General features: G+C 42.5%; 1 protein-coding gene across 1 annotated transcript in view; it reads left to right on the top strand.

The window, feature by feature from the left end:
• grm7 (glutamate metabotropic receptor 7) overlaps nt 1-8,699 on the top strand; it is a 205,661-nt gene extending 196,962 nt beyond the window's left edge. The window contains exons 9-11 of the mRNA XM_029501966.1: nt 2,077-2,323; nt 3,947-3,969; nt 8,630-8,699. Coding sequence (XP_029357826.1) covers nt 2,077-2,323; nt 3,947-3,951 — 252 coding nt within the window. The 3' untranslated portion in view covers nt 3,952-3,969; nt 8,630-8,699. The remainder of the gene's footprint in view (nt 1-2,076; nt 2,324-3,946; nt 3,970-8,629) is intronic.
• Nucleotides 8,700-13,854: the final 5,155 nt, after the last annotated feature.

The raw sequence follows: 13,854 nt of genomic DNA, 5'->3' as shown, positions 1-13,854 counted from the left end.
TTTGTGCTGCTTCCTGTTTCAGGTCGTGACATTAGCGGAAGCTGGTTCGGGAGATTCTGTTCAAAGATTCCCGCTGCCCATTTTATGTCATTTGGAGGTTTCTCGACAGGAAATCTCTTCTTGTTTGGGAGAGGTCATTGGCTTCGCCTCCTTTGTCCGGCTAACAGCTGCCAAAATGATGATTTGGCACAAATTGTGTGAGAGAAGTGACATTGTGGCCAAAACGGTCCGTCGCACTGTGGTATATATTTAGTTTTTCGTTTAATATATTTCATATATATAATTTCATCACAGGAGCTTGGACGCTTTTACTGGGCGGCATCAGGTAGCTGAGTCAGATTTCTCAGCTTCCTGTTTCCCCAACGCAATAAAAGTATTGAATAATAATAATAGTTTCACCTTCCTGCCCGGCTTCCTCTTTTCTTTCTGGTTGGTGGAAGAAAACGCTGCACACTCATAAAATACACGTTTGTGTTGAGCTCTTCTTCCTGGAGGACGAGCGCTGTTTCCTGTTCATCTAAAACGTGAAACACGCACAGACACCAGGAGAGCAGGCGCGCTTGCTGCTTTTCCTATTTCCCACGTCCTCTTTCCTTCCCTTCCTGCCGTCCGTGCCTCCACCTGTGACTTCTCCCTGTAAACGGTATACATCAGACTGTGACAGCAGGCCCATAACACATAAAGATAGTGGGGCTGAACTCTGTGAGAGCCACTCTGGGAAGCCCATTACAGCACGGCCGGGCCTCTTTATGCATTCATCCCGGCTCCATATTAGCCATCTATTGGGTTCACAGGGCCGCGGCTCCGGACGCAAGTGCAATATACACAGTGCATAAAACATTTATGCCGTGGCCCAGCTGTCTGCGGCTGCTCTCTCCTGTAGGTGAGGGTCGAGAACATACCGGATAATAAAAACCAATCCTTCACCGGCCTCTGAAACGTGTCAAGACTTTGGTTCTCTGACAAATCTCTGCTCGGGCTTATTACAAGACTCCTTTACTCCATCTGTCCGACCATTTTATTGGCCAATTCATTCATTCATTCATAGTCGGTTTCCCTTCTGCTCTCAATCCCGACGTCAGGGTTAATATTGATGTATTGATCCTTTTTCTGAGTAACAAACACAGGCCAAGCACGATATTTACAGACACACAACAGTGAATAGTACTACAGGAAGCAGTCAAGGTGACTGCTGCTTTTAAATTTCCGAATGACTTTGTATTTACTTATTTATTTATTTTTTAACAGCTCAGTTCTTTCTGAACTCGTGTTAAAATGTCATCAGACACACTGGTGACTGTGTCGCCTCCGTCAGCTGAAGACGATAACGTCTTGTCGAAAGAAGAGTGAGAAAGGTGCATGGACACATCTTCACGTCAACTGGCCGGAGACACAATGTGGCTCAGTGTGGATTGTAAAATAAAGCTTTCCAGATATCTGGATGTTTGTTCCTCGGATCTCCGGGTACTCCGGTTTCCTCCCACCGTCCAAAGACACGTCTAGTTTAACTGGAGACTGTAAATTGACTGTAGGTGTGAATGCGAGCGTGAGTGGTTGTTGGTGTGTCGGCCCTGCTGGCGACCCCGCCCCTCGCCCAATGTGAGCAGGGATTGGCTCCAGCAGCCCCATGACCTGGAAACGGATAAAGCGGTTGAATATGAATGAATGTTGCTCGAATTTATTATTATTATTATTATTTTTTTTTTTTATAGCCCAGAAGGGTTTTTGCATAAATAGTCGGCATCCGTGTTTCAAACATGGTGATTAGATTTAAAAACAAAAGGAAAACGTTCCCAGCACTCGTTAAATGCAGGACTAATAAACTACCCTGAAATATAACACTACAAAACCTTTTTTTTTTTTTTTCTGATTGTCACACTCTCAGCTAATGAATGATGAAAAGTTGTTTTCCATGAGCTCTCTGTGACTCCAGCAAGGATCAATAAGCTCGTCGGGTTCAGTAAATGGAGCCTCAACTGCTGATTTTCTACTTATGAAGCTGGATGCAAACCAATGAGTTACCCGTGTGCCCTTCTCGTCTAAAGTCTCCTCCTGTCACTCTTTCCCGTCCCACAGCTCTACATCCAGACGACCACGCTGACCATCTCCATGAACCTGAGTGCGTCCGTGGCCCTCGGGATGCTCTACATGCCCAAAGTCTACGTCATCATCTTCCACCCGGAGCTCAACGTGCAGAAGAGGAAACGCTCCTTCAAAGCCGTCGTCACGGCCGCCACCATGTCGTCCCGACTCTCCCACAAGGCCAGCGACCGGCCCAACGGCGAGGCCAAGACGGAGCTGTGCGAGAACGTGGACCCCAGCAGTAAGTGCTCAGCGGAAAACGGTGGATAACTAACTCCTCACCGTTCCCGCTGTAACATATAGACTTTATCAAATGAGGTGTAAAACTGGATTGAAAATCAATTGAGAAGTAATAAAGCATGTTATTATTTTACTCATCCAGCCATGCTTTTGTTTCACCGCCTGAAATGACCGGCGCAGCTTTCACACTGATCCCTCAGCCAGTGACATTAAATCCAGTTTCCTCCACTGAGACAATGAAAACGCCTCTGGCATGTTTAACGTTCACCAAAAAACACGTTGCGACTGCAGCTGATTCAGCCGGTTGCTTGCTCGTGTATATCACAATAAACACGACGCCTGTTTGTCTCGGTGGCGGAAGGGGACACGTTGAATCCAGATGAGGAGATTTCGTTTCCTTTGGAATAAAATCCTCCCCTTCTCCCTGAGAGTCCGATGTTTGGCTCAGTCAGAATTTACACTTCAGTGTTTTGTATAGATGAAAGAACTGAGAGGCCTCTCGCCTCTCCTGGCATCATTTCCCACACTAAACTAAACTAAACGAAGCAGCTGCCAGTTTTAAATGTTATAAATCTAAACATCTGACTCTGAAAGGGAGATTTTATTTTATTCACGCATGACTGCAAGTATTTTGGATGTATTTGTCAAATTTCAAACTCTCATAACCTCGTCTCTGAAAAATAATCTTTATGTACTAATCCACAAATGCAAACGTTTGAGAAAGATGTAAAGCTGCCTGGACAATTAGAAATATCCTCAGGACGCCTCCTCTGAGTGAAAAGTAGCACGGCTAAGTTTCCGGATGACTCACTTTTGATCTTGTTTTCATTTTAAACGTTGTAAGGATGGAAGGAGTTACGGCTGCTTTACTCCACATCGTCCAATCAGATTCCAGATTTCTGCGTGCCTTCTTTTAGTGCCACGTACACAGAAAAGTAGCACTTAAAAAAAAAAAAAAGAGGGGTGGGGGTTACAAATTCCATTTACAAACAAAATGTAAGAAGAGAATGTTTTATTTCACCATGAAGTATATTTTCTCAGAGACGGGGTTATCTGCTTTCACCTGCAGGCAGATTATTCCAGAAGGCCATCACTGACGCTAATACCAGAAGAGTTCAGTGAACTATGGGAGCTGTCAGCAGAGCCCATGGATTTACTGTACGGGCACTTTCAGTCACTGAGGGTTTCTGAAAATTTTCTCCGGCTAAATTGGTTGAAGGAAAAAATTAAATTCGTGCTCTGCTGATTGATTTGAATTAAGTTACAACCTTTTTTTTTTTTTTTTTTTTTTTTTTCAAACAGTATCACATAAAACTTTGAGCTGAAAAGAATTTCTGTCCAAACATGATGTCGTCTTTGTCTCCGATGAAGCCCGTCTCAGCTCATTTGATGCATTCTTCTCCGTGACAAAGACGAAGAGAATGCGGAGCCGTCCGATGCGCCGTTTTCCTGCATGTATGCTCCACAGGAAACCAAGAGCCCAGAATATTCATAAAACTGTAGAAATTCAGCCTGAATGTACGCAGAAATAAAATTTCCATGGCGATGTGATCAAAGTGCCAACCGCACCTCGCTGTGGGTTCCTTACCAACTCACCAAATCATGTTTTTCTCCCCCCTGACAGGCTAATTTCATAATTTATCAGAGGTAAGAGCAAATTAATCTTCTCCTGCTTTGCTGTCCTGACCTTGATCCATTTTCTTGTGGAGGTTTGAGAGAGAGAGATGGCGGGGGGGGGGGGACATTGGTGCAGGAGACAGGAGGGAGTGTATGGAGGGAATGTTAAGTATTCGTCGACAGCTCTTTATCGCCATCTTTCAATTGGCTCATAACTTTTACATGAGGAGGGAGAGCAGAGCATAATATGACTATTTGAGTGGCAGATTTACAGTCTTCCTCCGCTGCAGCGCGCATGCCGCACTTTAACAGCACGGTTGACCCCTCCCTTCCCACCTTGACCTCAGAGATTTAACTGCACGCCTGCTCTCAACAGGACATAAAATGTGCATGCGGCAGGATGGAGAATCTCTCATCACATTTGTGAAGCGATGAAGGACGAACCTGTTGAGATATTCCTCTGTGGGGTGAATCCCAGAGATCAGTCTGATCTCAGATATTAGATTCATCCCATTCTTCCCAAATAGATGTTGAGTTTGCCGCGTGTCATCGTCAAAGGTCCTCATTACATGGGACCCACGAATGCAAATGGCCAAACGTAGAATCATAATGTGAATCCGCTTTCTGCTGGTTTGATTTTGTGAAAAGCCTGACTGAGAGTCGTGATTTCAATATTTGCCAGCATAGCCAGATGACCATTTATCTGGACACTGCTGTTACTTATTTATTTGTGTATTTGCTGCCATATTTAAATGTGATTTGAAAAGTTCAGTCGCCGCTGATCAATTACTCAGAGAGCGAAAATCAAACTTCTGGCCCAGTAGACACCCATTTCACGGTCCACATCTGGCCCGTAAAAGATAATAAATCTTCCACAATTTGGGTAAATTCTGGCTATTGCCCTGCAGCGACGGCTGACACGTGAAAGGTATTCTGTGTTTGTGCCAGAGTTGGTTTCAGTTTCAGTTACTGTCGCATCCGAATGCGCTCATTTAGCACAGATGGAGACGGGACACCGTGGCCCGCAGATCGGTCATAAAACAGTCATAAAATAAGCTGAAAGTCACATAACATAAAAAAGTATGATCAAGTAAGTTACAGAGACTGAAAATTGGTGGAAGTAGATCTGTTTCCCTCTACAGGAATCTTTCCTCTGCTGATGAACTGGTAGCTCCAAATGCTGCTTAGCTAAGATAAGCTCGCAGAACTGGAACCGTTTGCTGCCACTTTACATCTGACGTTCACATTCGTTTGAGAAATGGATCCTGAATAAAATCCACCATTATAATTATCGCACACCTGGAGACACGGTTAGCCGGGGGGGGCGGGGGGGGGGGGGGGAGTGTAACCAGCTTATTTCTTTGTGTTTTCGCTGCACATCTTGACTCTCAGAGCTGAAGCTCAAATGTCAAATCATTGTTTGTTCATACGTTTCAACTGTGGAGCTTCACGGAGACCTAATGAGGCCCCCTGAGGGGCCGAGTGTCTGCAGCCTCCAGGATCTATGATAGTCACAGCTCATAAATCATTCCCGTTTCTTAATATGAGTTCGGGGGGTCCCGGTGTGTTATCAACAGTGCAGGGACTCTGCACGCCCCCCCCCCCTCCTGTTTTTAGATTCGGAGTGAGTTCATGGTCGAGGAGACACAGCAGCTCAGTCAGGAGTCCCTGAAGACCAGCAGAACCATCTGTTGGCCCGGGACGATCCATTCGCACGACCCCCCCCCCCCCCCCCCCCCCCCTCATATCTTCATCTATCACCCCCCCATCGGGTCTACAGCTTTTCCCCCTCGCTGAATTTTTCAAAATCTTCTCTCCTTCCAATCTCGCTCTCTCTCACAACCTCCTCATCTGCTGTTGCCCCCCCCCCCCCCCCCCACGCTTTCTTTCATGACACTGTTACAGCCCTCAGTCACTTAAGATGGCTTCATCTCTCCTCTGCACTTATGACACCGTCTCCTTCTTCGTCCTCTCTGCTCATACAGCTGATTCGCAGACAACAAAGGCTCCTATCTCTCGCCATTCTTCTGGCTTCAGTCGCTCTTCAAAGGCCAAATCGACTTTTCATAGAACTCTCTGCCTTTCTGCAAAGGCTGATTCCTCATACAACAAAGGCTTCCATATATTTCTTAAAACTCATATAGCCGTGGCAGCTCTCAAAAAGAATCCATACAAGCGGTACTTCCCTTTTCTCAGCGTTTCCCACGGAGGCCTGCAGAAGAGAAATATTTCTCCTCCGATTATTTCTGGGGGGATGAGCCTTTCTAACACCTCCACATGTGTAACCCACCCCTGAAATCCCACTTTGAGAACGAAGCTGTAAATTCACCAGTGAGATGAAGATGTCAATGAGCTGAATCAGCCAAAACTGTCTTATCTAATCTCTATATACCTTTTTTTTTTTTTTTTTGTTTTAAGCAGATTTGAAGAGTTAGAGCGTAAATCTGAAAAAAAAAAAGCTCCCATTCGTCTGTCGTGTTCAAACACACAGAGATGAATCACGTGAGAATATTCTCATATTCTGATATAACTCATATAACTCATGGCTGTTTCTGGTTATTACATTTTCCTTGGAAGTTGAATCTGGACTTATTGTAGCTTCTAGAAGACGTTTCATGATCCGGAAGAGATTTTAAAACAAGCATTTATTCTTCGTTCAACTTTCTTTATTCTTTATGAATTTGTAATTATGCCTCGATTAAAATGCAAAAAATAAATAAATAAAATAAAGGAAAATATCACAGGGTGGGAAATATCTTCATATCTGATATTAATCCATATCTGCTAAATTTTATCATGAATAATCTTCAAAATAATATTCAATCAATACTGTGAAGAATTTGTTCTCTTGAGGAAACCTTTGATATAATAGATCAAATAAAATATTGTGATGTAGACAATAACATGTAAGAGGGAAGTTTGATTTTTTTTAAAAAAGAAAATAAAAGAGAGAGATGTTTGATTGAAATATGATGCTGCTTCACCGTTTCGTGTGTTAATGTGTCTCATCTAATTAACTCAACCTGTTCTTAAAAAAAAAACCGCGTCGCAACGTCTGACTTGATTGAAGACTCCAACTGTAACTGAGTGTCTGCATGAATAAGAGACTTTATGACAAAGTCAGGGAAGTTCAGCGACACATTCAGGCCTCAGTATGCAAACTCTGCCATTTTTCTCTTTTATCTCTCCGACGTGATTGATGGCGGACTTTTGGCGAAAAAGCCATTTGTCATTGGTTGAACACCGAAGGCCAAGTGGTCACCAAGAGAGGCAGAGCTGCAGGGGGGAGATAGGGAGGTGGCCGTAACTAAAGGCAGCGCCACAGATCACACTTTTCCTGCCTCTTCGTTAAATTTCCATCCACACGTTAGCTGGACAGAACAAAGATGTCATTAAGGTGAGCAGCACGATGATGAGTTAGTAGAGAGTTTATATTTACGTGCAGCCATTTTGTTTTCCCGCTAAATTAATCTAAAAAAAAAAAAGTGTGATTTGTACACAGGCAAGTGACGGACATTATACAGTCGTGCACTCCTTCAAACAAACACTTTGGATGTGAATTGGCTTTTAGACTGCGTGTTATAACATCAGTCCGCTGCCACTTCCAGAGCAAATGTTCAGTTAGGCTTAAAATGCGAGGAGCGGTCACCTTTCCTGCTTTTTCTTTTCAATTATCCCTCAAATCAATATCAAATATTAAGTCTTAATGCGGTTAAAGTAGAAAGCCTGTAAATAAAGTGCCTCATCAGGCTGTAGTGCCATTATAATGATTTTACCTTCATTAAAACTCCCGATTACAACACCAAGGGGGCAACACAACAGCCGCACACATCACAGCAGATTGTTAGAACTGTTATAAATTATCCAGCAGTTTGTGGGAAATGAAGGAGAAAAAGTGTTTCACACATCGCTTTGGGCATAAAACTGATATTATGGTTATTTGTATCGTCTTTCCACTGACGACCGGGTGCGTTCACTTTATCGCAGACCCTTTTTTCCTTATTACGTCGAATGTTACCTGCTGACAGCGTGTTTTCCAGCCACCACATCCTGCAATCTGTGTTCACCTCTCTCTGGAGATCTGCTGCTTCGTGCTGCTTGCTGGGATTCTTAGAAAACAAGAAAGACAAAAACCAAAGCTTAGGTTCTGGGTTTTTACTTTGTCCACTGAAAATATTCGCACATTCAGATATCCTAGATTCAGCTAATCAGTTTATTTGGACATCATGTTGGAAGTTGTCATTGCTTTCTTTCTTTCCTTTGCTGCTGCTTAGCTCCGTTAGCATCCTACAGTACTCACCTGCAGTCAGATACCCCGAACTATCCCTTTAAATACTCTACCCTCATGTCCTATCATATCAAATGATTTGTCATATTAGAATTTAGATTGTGGGATATAAATGCTCTTATTTTGCTTTTTTTTTCTGTTGCAGATGCTTTTGCTTTTGAGTTATGACCTCTCAACACCTACAAAATGTAGCATCCCAAATTTAAAAGACAAAATAAAAAAAGGCAATTTTCTTCAGGCAGTGCAAAGATTTAAGCTTGAGGGTTCATAATTCGAGCCTTGTTTGAACACGCTGGGGTAGTTATTACGTTTACCTGTCATTAACTCTCATTTCAACATTTCACCGCCAAAAGGTCCAGAGTTTGAGCTCTTCTGTTCATTTTCTCTCCTCCTTTTTTTTAGGTCCGGCAGAAAAGAAGAAGTACGTGAGCTACAACGACCTTGTGATCTAAAGGCAATCCTCCATCAGAACAACAGACCGGGACGAAAAACGAGGAAAGAGAGCGATGATATGAGAAGTCTCTTCTCCTACCCCGCTGGGTTGAAACAAGAAACAGGAGGAGAGAAAAAAAAAAAAAGGACGATGTGTTTAATTTTCTTGTTATTAGTTTTCCTTTTTCTTTTTTTTTTTTTTTTTGGTGGGGGGGTGGGTCTCGTGTTTCAATGGCCACCACAGACTTTCAGGCGCTGAAGCCTTGTGGGACTTTCCTTGAACAAAAAGCACACGGATGTGAGGGATTCACTCGGTCGGCGAGAACGTAGCAAGAAAGCAAAGAGACTAAGGGGAGAGAAGTGTCTAAAGAAAAAAAAAAAAAAAAAACAAATAAATAAAAAGACAGCCGTGGAATTGTACTGAACATCAAAAAATAAAACCCAGAATCTTTTTGTTCCCCCCCCCCCCGTCTGTGATCATCGTGACTGAGAATGAACATGGCAGGCATCAGCTCTGAACAGTCGACGTTTTGCTCACGTCTCTCTCTCTCTCTCTCTCTCTCTCTCTCTCTCTCTCTCTCTCTCTCTCTCTCTCTCTCTCTCTCTGTTGATGTCATGCGAAGCCTGACCCTGACCTGACCTTTCTACAGAGCCTGCCTCCTCCTGTCTCTTAAATGTCCTCCCAAACTGCAAGTTTTCTGACCTACCTGTTGACCTGTGTGTAGTTCTTTATGGCTTATCTGTTGGCCTCCTTTAGTTGTTGGGTTTCACTCTGTTCTTGTTTTGTTAAATTGTTTTTTATGACAGTGAATGATCTCTTTCGCTTTTGCTTCTTGGATGCACATTGTTTGTTTTCGCTTTTTTTTTTTGTTGTTTTTTTTTTTGCCGTTGTCGTTGTTGTTTTATTAAAGCCATATTCTTCGCTTTGAGATTTCGAGGGCTTTGCTCATGCTGCCACCTGGAATCAGATTTTTGTCCCGTAAATTGTCTCGTGGCATGAAAGCCTGAAAGTCAATGCAATCCAGGAGATCCATTTTGAGAAAAGTATGTATAATTAGTGTCAGATTAGATCTGATACTGTAAAACGGACCAAACCACCAACAGAAAGCATTTCAGACAAATTTCAGACGTTGAGATTCGAGTCGCGGTGACTGGGCTCTTTGGTCTCCTCTGCTGCTAAAGCACGTTGGCTGGCGGCCGACTCAGTGTCACTGCAGTGGGATACTTTTGCTTTTCGTTTCAAAGCGCCCGCATGCACCTGTCCCTTTCACCCCGCCCACTCGCCTCTCATGCATTTTGAAACAGAGATACTTGAGATCTGAAGTTTTCTGAGGTTCGGAATGCGATCACAAGACCAGTTTGCTCTGAGAACTGGATCTCATGGACTGTGTGACTGGGAATAAGATCTGAAGTCGCCGCGTGAGCGTTTCATTTCATGGCCGTCCAAGAAAGGATGAGACGGCGAGAAAAAACATCCGAGGTTTGCGTTGGTGTTTCATAGGTGTTGTTGTTTGTGAGTCCAAAAGAGCTTCACTTCAGTCATCTGATGTCTTTTTTTTTTTTTTAGAAAGAAAAAAAACAAACAAACAAACAAAAAAACAGATTCCTAAGCTGGCCGTGAACATAGAGCTTTAAAAAAAAAAAAATTTTTAACAAGAAAAGCAAAAAGTTTGTGTTTTGAAAGAGCTTTTTTTTGTTTGAACTGTTGAAATGTTTGTGGTCCCACGATGAAACATTCCCATCCCCACCTGTGTGTGTTCCTCCTCCACACACACACACACACATACATGATGACTTCTGCAGTGTTTCATAGGTGTGTGATGCTGATGATGATGATGATGATGATGATGATGAGGAGCCTTAACTGTGTCGTAGAGAAACCTGCTTTCGGTCCGCGGCGCGTCGCTTGACTCGTGCTGGCGTTTTCACAGACTTGCTGAAAGGTGTTGATGTCGAGGTTGTCAATGCATGCCTGATATGTTCGATGTTGAAACAGACTCAAAAAAAAAAAAAAAAAAAAAAGAAATTCTCACAGCACAGCTGACTCCACCTGTCTGCTCTGAATTGTAATGTTTTGGTTTTGGTTTTATTTGCGTTCCTCTTTTTTTTTTTTTGTTTGTTTGTTTGTTTTGTTGGGGTTCTTTTTGTTAAACTTCCGCTCACACTTTCTCACACAGCAGAATATGGCTTTCATTGGTTCCTTATTTTCCTGGAAACGACGATGGGAAACGGAGAAAAAAGATGAGTATATATTTAAAAAAAAAAACCAAAACACTTCAAAAAAACAAACAAAAAAAAAAAAAAAAACAGGAAGCATGTATGTTTTCTACTGTTTGTACTAGGTATATTCATGTTGCCCTTGCTGCTTATGTGCCAATGTTGTGGGAGAGATTTACATTTGGCCACTCATGCAACTATTCTGTGGTGTTGTCCAAGAATGTATCAACATGAAATAAAAAAAAATGTTTGGTTATTTTTTTTTATATATATGTATATATATATATATATATTCTCCCTGAGCAAGAAGCGGTTTGGTATTTGTGTCTTACTCATAGAAAGCTTTTTCACTTGAATGGCCTTAAGAAATTTTCCATTTTTATTTATTTATTTATTTTTTTATAATATGCACCTCCATCAGAACAGTGAAATCAGTGTGCTTGTCTGGTTATGTAGAATATCGAAATTTGCCTGAAAAAAAAAAAAAGACTAGTTTCCATTTTCTTTCCTCTAATTGAGATTTAACATAATTTGTTTTGTGGAGAAAACAGGCAGTGGAGGAAAAAAAAAAAAAACCTGTGGGGAATAAAAGAGAGAGAGAGAATATCACGTGCATGAAGTGATTTAAGAAAACAAAACGCTCTGTCTTAATTCCTGAGCAGCTAATTTTTCAGTGAGTATCATATCATGAAACTAAATCTTCAGATCCTGGATGCACCGCCATGACAACATGTTTGCCAAACTCACCTGCTTCTTGTCCTGTTACAGAAATGGTTATCTCCTACATTGAGATAAGTTGCTGGTTCATGAGTGGGATAGATCCACGGAGGGGAGAGGACTCCAGATAGGGAGACTCTGAGGCGTCCGCCGCGAGAAGGAGATAATTATTTCCACCGGACAAGAACAGGAAATTGGAAAGTATTAAAAAGTGGTGAAATGAAAGAGCGCCAACTGATGAAAATCAACTTTTAAAACTTGTTGATGTCATTTATAGGTTAGTTAATGCAGCACCGGTCAGTCAGTAAACTCTCCTTTCAGTCTGCGACCTCCGGCTGACATCGGCGGCACCAACGTTTGTGCAGCGTCTCGTTCCTCCACCTTTCCTCCATCAGACGGCGTCCGTTGACAGTGAGTAAACACAGCGATGTTACGGTTACATTCCAGAGTAAATGTAATTCATCTCTTTCACCTCTGGCTGTAGAGAGCCAACCTGTGTAAGCTGTAATTACTCTCATAGTCTCACCTGGTTGTTGGCGCGATGATCGGCTTGCCAAAGTTTCAGCGACACGTTCGGTCGGCGGGCTGGATAATTAATCGCACTCGAGGGACCTTGAGGCATTTGTCAAAGGTTGCCATGTGGAAAATAATAAACAGGGAGGAGGGTTCAGTGTCAACCCAGTGTCTTGTTTATTTAATTAAAGGTCAACGCTTCGGCTACAAAACCGAGAAGTATGAAGTTAATAAGAGTTAAGACAGCAACAAGCAGTCAAAAAATTACCACAAATGGACAGAAATGACCAGTCAGAGCGGTCAGAGCTGCAGGATACCCACAAATATCAGCACAGACACACAATGACTACAAAGAGTTTCAAAATGACCACAATGGGGAGACATTAAAAAGACGAAGAGACACTAAATACAAAGAAATAAAAAAAAAGAGGCTCACAACATCTTCAGAGATGCTGGAGGGAAACAGAGCAATATAAAAACTTCTAACAACTACAAGGAGACCCATAACAAGTCCAATGGCACACAAAATGAGTACAATGACACACAAAAAGCATCTCAAAACGACCACAAAGCGATTGAAAGCAACTACAGCACCAAACAACACGGCAACGAGACGCACAATTAACACAAAAAGAAGCGAAACGGAATGATGCAACGGATGCAAAACTTGCATCATCATCTTCCCTGGGAATAATGACACAGCAGGATTGTCGTCTCCCGTCTCCTTGTCCTCAGTCTCGTGGCCTCTTTCTGAGACACAGATAAGAGCGGGTTTGCGGGAGGGCCAGCTCCGTGTGGATTCCCATAACTAACCTTCAGTGACCAATTAGATTAGAAACCAATTAGTGTTTGGGAGAGAAAGGTTGAGATGCCAGCAGTCATAGTCGGGCTCAGATATCCTTGCAGCAGGAAAACATGCTGACAAAGCTCTTCAATAGCCACTGCGGTGGAAAATGCAGTCTCTTTTTGCTCACATAGTAAAAGGAGAAAAAAAAAAAAGTTTTTGAACTGTGAACCAAAACACAGTGTAGAAAATATTTGGTGGAGCTGTAAACTCGGGCATTATTATATATTATATATTATAATTAGAGGTTGGACAAAAAGTATCCTGGATGAATTTCCTATCCTTTGAAAACAACAGTTGTAAGCAAAAGCTGCGTAGGAATACAAATCAGGGCATCAGGTTCATTTATTATTGTGCTGCAAAGTCCATTTTTAGCGCACCTGAGGATCTATTTGTTTCTTTAGCATGGATTCATTTCCAATTTTGTTGTCTTTGCCACTCTCACTTTGGAAGCAGAGCTCTGAAACACAGCAATGAAAAATGGCGTGAGTGGGTGGCAGCCTTCGCTTACATTGTGTTGTTATGCTCTGAAATTGAGTGATTTTATTATTTGCTTAATTTGGTCACATGTGAAGTGGGAAAGTAAACCTGGGTATCGTCTGCATAGGAGTGATAAAGCAGTTCTGCTATCATCCCGATTTGGCCGAGTGGAAATATGTGCAGGGTGAATGAAAAATAATCGAAATATGTCCTGTTGAATGATTTGTTGATGAAACATGATGTGACGGCACTTACTTGGATTCTGAGCCTCCAGACTCTGGGATCCTTATTTCCAAAAGAGCACTCAGGACCACCCAGCATCAGTGCAGTTCTCCCCCTCCAGAGGCAAAGAAGACTCATTACGGGTCAGGAGTGGCTCGATACAAAGACTGTGACAGTTATAGTCCATTTCCTGGAGACGGAC

This window comes from Echeneis naucrates, chromosome 5 (genome assembly GCF_900963305.1).
Source record: "Echeneis naucrates chromosome 5, fEcheNa1.1, whole genome shotgun sequence".
NCBI lineage: Eukaryota > Metazoa > Chordata > Actinopteri > Carangiformes > Echeneidae > Echeneis > Echeneis naucrates.
This window is presented reverse-complemented; position numbering and strand designations above follow the sequence as displayed.